Here is a 10,806-nt window from a genome sequence, read left to right as displayed (position 1 = left end):
CTGCCACTTCCTCCTTCTTATTTCATTTCTGCATAAACTAAACCAATCAATACATGCCTTCTGTGCTTCTCACTTCTCACCATCACCATCACCATTGCTCTTTTCTTTCCTTGGTTAATTCAGGATTTTATCACATGGCTGTGTAATGCATTTTAACAATTTAGTTTTTTTTTAACTGGGCTATTATATGATTCAGATGAACTTTTATGTAAAAAGAAGAAGAATGTTACTTTGACTTTAAATTGAAAGCCAAATGTGATTTAACCAATGCAATTATCAATTTAAGTTATTTCTTTTTCCAGTTGTGATCTGTGCAGATTGTCAATATATTAGCACTCATGGATAAAAAATCAACTTTTTTGTGGATTAAGGGCTTTTTTTGTGGATTAAGGGCAGCACCCATAAAAAACATCAACTTTTTTTGTGGATTAAGGGGAGGATCCTAGTCGTTTTGCTCACATCTTGACCCGTGATCTTGTACATAATTTCCAGTGTGTTTAGGTGTGAATGAAATATGAGATGTTTTTATTATTATTAAAAATCACTGTTATTAACCAGAACAATCAAACAACCCTAAGGTGTATTCACATTTAAACTTTAATTAGGTTAAGGATTGAAAGACAGTTTATTTTTTATTTGCTTAATAGTAAGATGCTTTAAAATAAATTAAGAGTATGCTCTTATCTTTAACTATCAGATAAAGTCACTTTTAAAACTTCTTTTAGTTAAAGAGAATGTGAGGAATACAATGTTTTGTTTTTGTTAAAGTGAAGCATATTTCTTGCTAAAACGCCCAGGTTCCCTAATGCTTGTGGGACTGTGATTTGTGTGTGTTGTCTTTTTGAATAATTGTTTTTATATTTTTTGAAGCATTGATATAACTTTTTATGTCAAGTGAAAACAAGACTAAGAGTTTTCATTATATAACTTTTTATACAAATAATTTATTTATTTTCACTCTTTACTTTACTCATTTAAAACAACCGAAGATAAACTTCTGTACTTTCTTTCTTACATTCATTCTAATAATTGATGTTTTGTTTCTATTTTTATCTTTCTCTTTTTTTCTTTTCTTTTCTTATTTAATATTTTCCAAATAAGTTTTTCACAAGTATTGACCATATTAATATAGAGTCAATTAACAAATGACGTCATTCTTTTAGTCATAATAAACGGTAGTGTGACGTAACATCGTTAATTTATTTATGACTCTAATAAATTGCACGTTGCTTTTTATTGACCGTTAAAATGGAATCAGTTTGATGAAGATGGACAGATAGATACATAAATTATTGATCCACATGTTCTACACATAAAATAATTCGAATACCATACAATATTATCTTTTCTATTTCTTTTCCATTATTTTTATTATATGTTAAATCTCTCTCTCTCTCTTTCTCTTGTTATAAAATCATTTTCACTGCTATGCATGTCTCGTTGACTCAGTTTTCTTGGACTATTCAAGAACAACAAGCACATAAACATAGGCAATGGAGTGACAACCATCATACAGAAGTAGAATGTAGCCGTATTGGAGAACAAGGAACATGGATTGTAACATGAAGACAAAAAGTGAAAAAGGGTTCTCTCTATCCATGAGTTGTACCATGGTGATGGCAAGAACCAATAATTAAAATTAAATAGAAAGATGCTGTATAAATTTCAAAGGAGAAGTGATCTATGTTTCTATATATTTCTTTCTTTGTTGGATGAAATGTGATCCTTCATTTACAAGTTGTGTAAAGTAAAGTGGTCATCTCTTTTGGAAATTGAATGCCTTAATTGAGAAGGCAAAGGTAAATCCAAAAAGTAGTGTAAACCCAACAAGCACAGCAGCAGCTACACCTACAAAGTCATCTCTATACCCAAAATAACTTCTAACAAACTCTTCCACAGTCTCTCCACTCTCTATACGGTCTTTTATATCACCAAATTGTGAAGTAACCAATCCATACAAGGTCCAAGACACAGGACAGATCCAAAAGTACCATCTCCACCACACTGGCATCCTCTGTCACATACAAGGATCATAATATCATTTCTCAGTTAATGACTTATCATATGCATAAATCTATGTATGTATGTAGTCTAGTGTTAAAATAAAGTTAAAGGGACAGATGAACTTACTGTTCTTGGAATCACAAATCCTGAGAAGAGGTTCCATATCATGTAGAACCCAAAGGAAACTATTGCAGCAATGTTGTGATCCGGGGTAAGACCCACAGCCATCATGCCATAGAAGGTGAAGTATAAAAAGGTAAAGAACATGAAGAAGAGATACCAAAAGAACTTGCTGAGCGTCCAATCAAACCCAATCATAGCATACACAATGACCCCGTATACCAGGGTCTGTATGAGTATGTATGGGATCTCAATGGCAACCTGAATATATTTCAATTGTGGGGTGAGTTAGCTAAAATTTTACTTCCATAACTTCAAAATTAGTGTTCTATAACTAAGAGAATTCTTTGTCAATTAATTGTTATTGTTCTTTAGTCATTAGACGAACAATTTCACGTATACCTGTCCAAATGCGTATGGTAAAGCTGAGTACATTCCAGCAGCTCTTTCTCTATAGAAGACTGTTCTCTCAATGGCTACAACAGGTTGCACAGATGTAGCGTTGTGTATCCCGATAAATAGGACTGCAGCATACATAGACCCCATTGCATTAAATAGATCTTGTCTTCTTTGTCTGCATCAGAAGAATAAATTAAGGTTATAAAATAAAAAATTAAAAGGGACTTAGAAACTATTCAGAGAAATTATGGCAAGTGGTTGCATGTTGGGTACCTTTTAGAGCCGATATCCCAAAATATTGTCCCAAACAGTAAGGCTATGATTGTTGTGAATAAAAGTCTCACCGCACTGTATGGGGGATTTCTCCAGTATGATAGGTGTTGTTTCCAGAGGCAAGCCATGCATTGAGTGAAGAAAGTCTGAGAGTACTTTGTGGGGTAGTACAAGTCTTTGGAACCTGCTGGAGGTGTGCTAAGTTCCCTTATCAAGGCCTTGTTTCTCCTGAATGTATGTGTAATGTTGGTTAACCATAGAAAAACATATAAACAGTAACTAATGCTCAAAGGGCAATCTTTCATATGGATTTTGGTTTGAATTTGTAATTGTTCCTACCCATATAGGTCAGAATTCTTGTAAATTTCAGTGAAGTTAACTTCAAGAACCGCTTCTTGTGCTTCTGAAGTAACCTCCAACATCCAAGTGGCAGGATTATAACCATTCTTAATTTTTGGCACCCCATTAATTCCCTACACCAAGCACAAGTTACTTATTGAACAAACTGGTTGAAAATAGTATTTAGCACTAATTAATTACTAGTTAGAGATGGTGTAGACCTCAAAGTAACTGATCAGTTCAGAACAATGCTGGCCTAAAGGCCCCACATATATTTCCTCACCCCCACGCTTCAACAGAAGTAGCTGTCAATATAACAACATGTATGTTCAGCCTTAAAATGAAACGCTGAATTTTTCGAAGCTAGTTAGGAGAAGGAAAAGTGTCACTGACCTCATCAAAAGCATCAAATATATCAATGCTTGGCTGGTGGATTGTGCAGACCACTGTTCGCCCGGTATCCACTGTATTCCTCACTGTTCTCATAACTATAGCAGCAGCTCTGGCATCAAGGCCAGAGGTAGGTTCATCCATGAATATAATAGATGGATTGGCAACAAGTTCAACTGCTATTGTTAACCTCTTGCGCTGCTCCGTGGACAGGCCATTCACTCCTGGCAATCCCACCAAGGCTTCTCTTAATGAAGTCAGCTCTACCAGCTCCATAACTTCCTCAATGAACATCTGCTATTAATCAATAGGATCTGTAAGCAACTGGAATGGCTTCATTCGACACTTGGAAGAAGGACAGCACTACAATGTTACAATGTCATTTGTTGTGTGTGCACTAAGAAGTTGTAACATGAGCATGAACACAGATCTTATTAGGCACAACACAACCAATCAAACACTCAAGATTTCCTCTTTCCATTAAGTAATAGGTTGATCTAAATTCTCTTGATGTTAATATACCATGTATGGTCTAATTTACAAAAGTTTACCTGTTTAGTTGCAGAATCAACCTCAGGTGGTAACCGAAGCCATGCAGAATAAACCAAAGACTCATAGACTGTAACATGGGGAGAGTGTATATCGGTCTGCTCACAGTATCCTGCTATGCGGGCAAACGTTTCTTGCTTTTTAGGGTAACCTGATATAGTGATTTGCCCTTGAATATAACCTGCTGATTTCCTTCCAGATAACACGTCCATTAAAGTTGTTTTACCAGCCCCACTTACACCCATTAGAGCTGTCAGAACTCCTGGTCTAAAAGCTCCATTAACACCCTTCAACAGTTCAAGTCGATCTTCAAGAATGCCTTGGTTCTTCATTTCCTGCAAACATAGATAGAAATCAGAATCTATTTCCAGAAAACTATTGGAAAATATGCGAACGGACACCATACATGGCTCTCACTTTTTTATGCTTCGTTTTATAACCTTCATACGCCATTATCTTAACTGTGCATGTCTGATTTATTCTAATGGTCTATTACAGAAAATGATACTCTGTTTGAAGTCAATTTTTGTACCTGTGGCATCTCCACCGCATATCTGATGTCATCAAAAGTAATAGAAAAGGGTGTGAAAGGAAGAACCATCCCTCGCTTCGTGTTGTGCTCGCTTGCACCAATGCTTCCCACTCTTGCTGACAGTGTTCTTGAGCACACACTTCTACGATCTTCATTCCCTTTATCTGTACTCAAATTATACACTTTGTGAACATGTGAAATCAAAACAGGAACAAAATGTGACCGCGTGAGTGAACATGCAACCCACCAGAAGAGCCATTGTGTCTAGACGATAATTCAACGATGTGTTCGTTTCTGCCTGCATTTCTCTCAGCTAAGGCTTCTTCAGATATTAAAGCTTGTGGTTTACCAAATGCTGCAGCAAAATGATTCCGTTGTTAGAGTACAATGTCAGTTCAAAATTGAAAGGTACGTGTGTAAAGATACTTACGGTCAAGATAATGTAAGGCCAAGGGGAAAAGGAAGTTGAACAGTGCCATGTATCCAATGGAAGCTCCAACACCAATCCAATACCAGTATGCTTCAGGGAAAATCCCACGTGACTTCAACACCTTTACTCCTAATGGTTCTGTTGAATTAGGTGGAACCTTCAATGCAAAATACTCACATATTGTCATCAAAATCTGATTGACACTTTTTTACCAGTTACATATTTGTATTCTCGTACATGTATAGAGAATATGATTTTATTGCTTACATGTAACCAACTCTTCCCGAGAAATTCATTCACAGCTAGAGCATTCTGTGCATACATCATGGGTGAGAACCAGTAACCCCACAGCCACCACTTCTTCACATCAACTGCTTCAAAAAGAAGGTAGCGCTGTTAGATTTTGACATCAAAATACCTGGGAACATGCAACTTACATAGAAAGAGTCCAACTCTCATGCATTATGATTTTCAATATATTTCAACTATATCAATAGCAGAAAGTGTTGTCAAAAGAATTGTTAGAGAATCTATTGCTAATGAAGTATTCCCATTTGGACCAATTAAAAATGAAGTTATTGCTTTTAAAGTAAATGTTACAGAGGTCAACCATATTATTTATTACAAAGTAAACTGAAATGCTTTTATTAACACTTCACCTCTAGATAGGATAAATCCACCCATGACCATAACTGCAAGTAGAGCAAATGATCCAACTGTGTTTGCAACAATGATGTTCCTCCCAACTGCCCCCATAAATCGAAAAAGTCCTGATGCCATTTGATTGATACAAACAAGCAAAAAGTACTGCTTGATGAACCTGGCATGAGGAACTACTAGTAAGCACATCACAAAGCAAACTCTAAGATCTATCCATTAAAAAATTAATAGAAGATTCTCACCTTTCAATACTAGGATCAAATCCTATAACATAGTAAGTCATCACAACCCAAATACCAACTTCCACTAAGGTTATAGGAATCTTAAGGATCCATGTAGGCAGAGAATATGCCCAAGAAGGAAAAAAGAGAAGGTCTCTTTGCTTATAGAAAACGGGGAGTTTCATGATGGACATGGATAGCTCGGAGAATCCATTGAACATAATCACAATTAGTACGAAGAACAATGCACCCATAAAGATACCACCATCAGTTTCTGTATCCCGGTGCATCTCAGTTCTCAGGAACAATGTCATTGTTATGAACCCCGTTAAAATCAACTGAAAATGAAAGAACCAAACTTGAATTAATCTACATGAACTAGTCGGTGTAGTTGATTAACAAAGGAAAACAAAATATTGAAGCTAGAGCAGTGCTTACTTGCCACATCTTGAAAATATAGACAAACGAATTCCTTTTCATAAGTAAGAATTCTCTGGACACGCAAGCTTTCAAGAGCTCCTTCTTGCTAACTCCGTACTTGTTCTTTGTTAACACAGCAGGGTGACCTTTTGACATGTCAAATGGGGTGGCAAGTTCATCACCAAGTTTTCGTCCAATGTGAAATGACTGAAATGCCTCAGCAAACTCTCTAACAGTGATGAAGATGTATGGCTCATCTTTATTTGCCCAATATTGTTCTTGGTCTTTTCTTGATGTTACCTGTCATACATATAAGCATGAAGAACTGAGTGGTGTTTCTTTTAAAGATGAAAAGAGGAAAACAAGTATACGGAAGCTTAGAGTTACTTCTTGTAAAAAATCTGCTACTCCTTTCCTCTCTGGACATTTGAACCCCATGTATTCAAAGAACTCAAGCACATTTTCCCTTGGACCCTGATACACAATTTGCCCATCTGAGAGGAGAATAATATCATCAAACAACTCGTAAGTTTCTGGTGCTGGCTGGAGAAGAGAGATCACAGCTGTTCCATTCAGAATGTGGATAGATTGTCTAAGAGAATTAACCATTTGGAATGTGGTAGAACTGTCTAAACCAGTTGAAATTTCATCCATGAAAAGTGCTCTTGTCGGTCCAACTAGCATCTCACCTATAATTCATAGACACAAATAATATGGACTTTGTAATTGGTAGTCACATATAAGTCCCACAAAATATTTCACATTAAACAGAAAACAAGATTTTTTGTTTACCAGTTGTGACTCTCTTCTTCTGTCCGCCAGAAATACCCCGAATCATGTCATCCCCAACCATGGTATCCGCACAAACTTCTAGTCCCAAAATCTGCCAAATGTTAGAAACAGGAACAACTAAGTTTCTTCCTTCTGTTTTCTTTAAAATTAAAATCATCTTACAATTTGCTGAATTTAATGTCATGCCTTCATTATATAATCTGTAACCACATTGGTTTCTTGGCCTTCTAGTGCTGCTGCCTGTAAATTTAGAACTTTTGGATTAGCCACGTACATTTCTAACATTCATTGTGGACTTAAGAAACTGCGAGAGGGTTAGATTGACATTTAATTTTGATCTCGTGTCACCTTCATATAAATATCAAGATCAGGATCTGGCTTAATGTTTTCAGCCTTCTCTCTTCTTGACAGTTCTGCCAGCATCTCTGCATGTTACGCAAGTCGGAAACAGTTCAATAGAAGTTAAGTGAGATAATCCTTCAAAGTCCACTAGACCTGACATCAAGGATGACTGTTGTTTTCAAAGGGCTTACTGACCATAACGGGTTCCAATCCCTTGACACCTTGCTGAAAAGGCCAATGTTTCTCTCACTGTCATTTCTCCTATGTGTAGATCACTTTGACTTATGTAAGCTGATGTTCTCTGAGGCACAAATTCTTCCATCCCACGACCATTATACGAAACTCGCCCCGAAAACTGCAATTCATCAGCAATAAAGTAGAACGAATCATAAACCTTAATGATTCTTATTCATCTGAGCAGTTACTGAAACAAAAGTAAAACTCACACGTACTTACTTTTAAATCTTTCCCAAGTCTTCCAGCCAAAGCCAACAATAACGTGGTCTTTCCAGAGCTTGGAGGGCCTAAAAGAAGTGTCATTCTGCATAAGCCAAAACGAAATTATGTTAAGAAAAAATAGTTCAGTTCAGTTCCTCAACAATCCTACATACCATTTCCACAAAGGTCAACTCCACCCTCTTACCTTCTAGGCTTGATGATTCCACTGACACCATCAAGAACTGTGAATGGCTTCTTTCGACTGGGAATAAGGTGGAGAGAACTGAGGAACCCCTTCAGAAAGAAAGAGAAAATGCACACACACACACACACAAGCATTTGAACTTGTCAGTGTTCTCTGCTTCGGAAACAACTCTCGTGACAGCATACAAATCTATTTACCATTTACAATTACCTCCAACAAATTAATGCAGAAGTTAAAGATTGTGGGTAGTGCTCTGCTTCCCACATGAGCTTCTGCCTCAACGTTCAAGTGCTCAAAACGGACTTCAATAGTGGGAATTTCAAGTCCAACGCTGCACTTTCAAAACTCATAGTAAATTTTCCATACCTTTAAGAGATCAAAACTAAAACACACACAGACACACACATATGTTAGTAGCTTACCGATCAATGCGGTCTCTTAACTTGAACAAGAACTTCTCATTATCTTGTTCCGCAATCTTGACGAGCCTCTCCACCAAGTTCTTCCTCTGAAGTGGACAAAGTTTGTTTATATCAATCTCTGTAGGAGGCTGGCCTTCAGCCTCGGTGAGAATGCCCCGAGTCATGCGTAGATACGTGGGGAGTTTCTCAATAGCAGCCCACTTAAGCTCTTCCTCATCATCATCTCTTCTTGAAGACCCTGAAAACACATCAACACCACTGCTTCTCCACACGCTGGAGCTCCCTATGCGTGCACTTGCCGCTCTCAGCTCATCACTTTCCATCTTTCAATTTATGCAATGAAGCTAATTCTGATATGGACAGTTTATGATGAACTTGTCATGTGCAACGCAAAAAATTGACTCTCCTGTTCCTGGTTTAAGAACGAATCACAGAAATGGAAATGTGTTCATCATATTATGTGTGAGTAAATAGTTTCTTCTCTTGCTGTTGTGGCAACAAACAGAAGAGGATGAATGGAAGCTTAGGAATGTAGGCACCTACTTATATAATGGTCGGAAGAACTCACTGTTAATCCTACATGCAATCTTCTGCGTTGGCTCAATAATGGTGCATTTCTTAATCAAAGGACAGGTCCTCAGAATCACACCCATTTCAAACCTCTCACGTTAGTGATTAATGTGCTATGACACCAGAAAGATATCAAGATTAAATTAATCAGTCTTATATAAATAATCACGTCTTCATTGTACCTTTTTTTCTTATCACATAATGCGAACTCCAACATCTTCCTATTTTTTACAATATCGTACTTCCGTTTGTTCGTTTAAGGTTGTTTTATAAAAATCAAGAAATATAATAAATTTTATTTCCATCAAATAATTATGAGATTTTCTATTTTTTCATTTTTTAGTTTACGTTACAATAAATATATATGTCTAACATATTTATATAAGATTTGTATTGGGTCGGCATATTACAATTTATAAGGTTAATTTAAGATTAATGTTATTGTTAATTATGTTTTTCATCGATTTTTAGAGGTGTCTTCTCGTAATTATTTTAATTAATTTCATTGACATTGACTAAATATATCAAAGTGATCTGTTGTATTAAATTTTGAAAATAACAATTAAATAAAAATAGGGAGACTAATATACATTATCAACCACAAACTTTTTGAAAGAAAAAAAACTACTCAAACCTAATGAGCATCTTCACTAGAAACCAACTCATTTTTGTGTTTTCGATGCACTTTTGTGGGTCCCTAAAGTCATATAAAATTTAGGAATTTATCTAATTTTGTTTCAATAAAATAATCTAACTTGAGTTCTTCTTATTTTATTTTTATCAGCAACTTTTCTTATAAGTTGGTCCTCTCCACTTTGAAGAACTTATTCTTATGATTTCGAGTAGAAGAACCAGTTCTACACTCGATCAAGATATTGATCTTACTCTTCTTTAATGGAAGAAAAAACAATTCCTAGATTAACACATTTAAGAACTACCATGAAAGACGACTTAAGATTTTAGAATGAGTTCAGTGTAAAATTCATTTATGTGGTCGTATTGTTGCAAAGTATATTGAGATTCTAACCACTGAAAGTTAAAACAACAAAATATTGATACGATAAAGATTAAATAATTAAAATTAATAAAAACATGTTAGGAGTAATTTAAAAAAAAAACTTGTAAATATGATAATTTGGTAGAAAAACCTTGGTGACTAATTAGATACCAATTTAGAAACCATTTAACAATAATAGAAATTAATTTAGAAACCAAAAATTTATTTAGTCTCTAAAATGGTATCTAATTTAGTCACTATAGCAATTAATTATTATTTTTTTTTAAAATTAGTTTTTATTTCATGATTTTCTTGTAGTGAATAAATTCACCTAAGAAATTTATATTATCCTAGATCAGATGATTCTTGTTGATTTTTAAGAGGTAATTTTTTTTTGTAAATTAAAAAATATCAATTATTTATAAATTAAATAGGAGTATATCATATAATAACTTGTATACCTGAAAATATTAAGAAGTGAACTTTACGTCTAACTCAACCCCATAAAACTGACTTATAAGGTGAGGTTTACACCTAGTTATATAATATGAAATATTATATAATTTTTAGTCGATGTGAGATTTTCAACACATCCCTCATGCCTAAAGTGACAGCTCGTGCGTGGGATAATATATTATGGATGGTCCGATAACGGTCCGATAGCGGGTGACCTGATAAATCCAACAAACATTTGTTAGGCTAG

At 35.4% G+C, this 10,806-nt stretch overlaps 1 protein-coding gene across 2 annotated transcripts; it reads right to left on the bottom strand.

Moving 5' to 3' along the window:
• Positions 1 to 1,663: 1,663 nt before the first annotated feature.
• On the bottom strand, positions 1,664 to 9,237 carry LOC137821938 (pleiotropic drug resistance protein 1). Of its 2 annotated transcripts, XM_068626750.2 has the most exons (25): positions 9,080 to 9,237; positions 8,537 to 8,948; positions 8,325 to 8,445; positions 8,115 to 8,203; positions 7,928 to 8,012; positions 7,667 to 7,826; positions 7,478 to 7,554; positions 7,316 to 7,369; positions 7,130 to 7,220; positions 6,725 to 7,026; positions 6,356 to 6,637; positions 5,939 to 6,255; positions 5,696 to 5,856; positions 5,304 to 5,407; positions 5,037 to 5,193; positions 4,854 to 4,961; positions 4,607 to 4,770; positions 4,077 to 4,409; positions 3,529 to 3,819; positions 3,357 to 3,440; positions 3,136 to 3,269; positions 2,797 to 3,024; positions 2,527 to 2,698; positions 2,131 to 2,385; positions 1,664 to 2,014 (listed from the first exon to the last, which is right to left on the bottom strand). In XM_068626750.2, the coding sequence occupies exons 2-25, from the start codon at positions 8,857 to 8,859 to the stop codon at positions 1,757 to 1,759; spliced, it is 4,350 nt and encodes a 1,449-aa protein (XP_068482851.1). In that variant the 5' UTR covers positions 8,860 to 8,948; positions 9,080 to 9,237; the 3' UTR covers positions 1,664 to 1,756. The 2 variants fall into 2 exon arrangements, with proteins under 2 accessions (XP_068482851.1, XP_068482850.1); XM_068626749.2 differs by lacking the exon at positions 9,080 to 9,237 and having other exon boundaries at positions 8,537 to 9,057.
• Positions 9,238 to 10,806: the final 1,569 nt, after the last annotated feature.

Source organism: Phaseolus vulgaris, chromosome 9, assembly GCF_051622355.1.
Source record: "Phaseolus vulgaris cultivar YP4 chromosome 9, ASM5162235v1, whole genome shotgun sequence".
Classification (NCBI taxonomy): Eukaryota; Viridiplantae; Streptophyta; class Magnoliopsida; order Fabales; family Fabaceae; genus Phaseolus; species Phaseolus vulgaris.
Note: the sequence above shows the minus strand (reverse complement) of the source record. Positions and strands in the feature narration are given on the sequence as shown.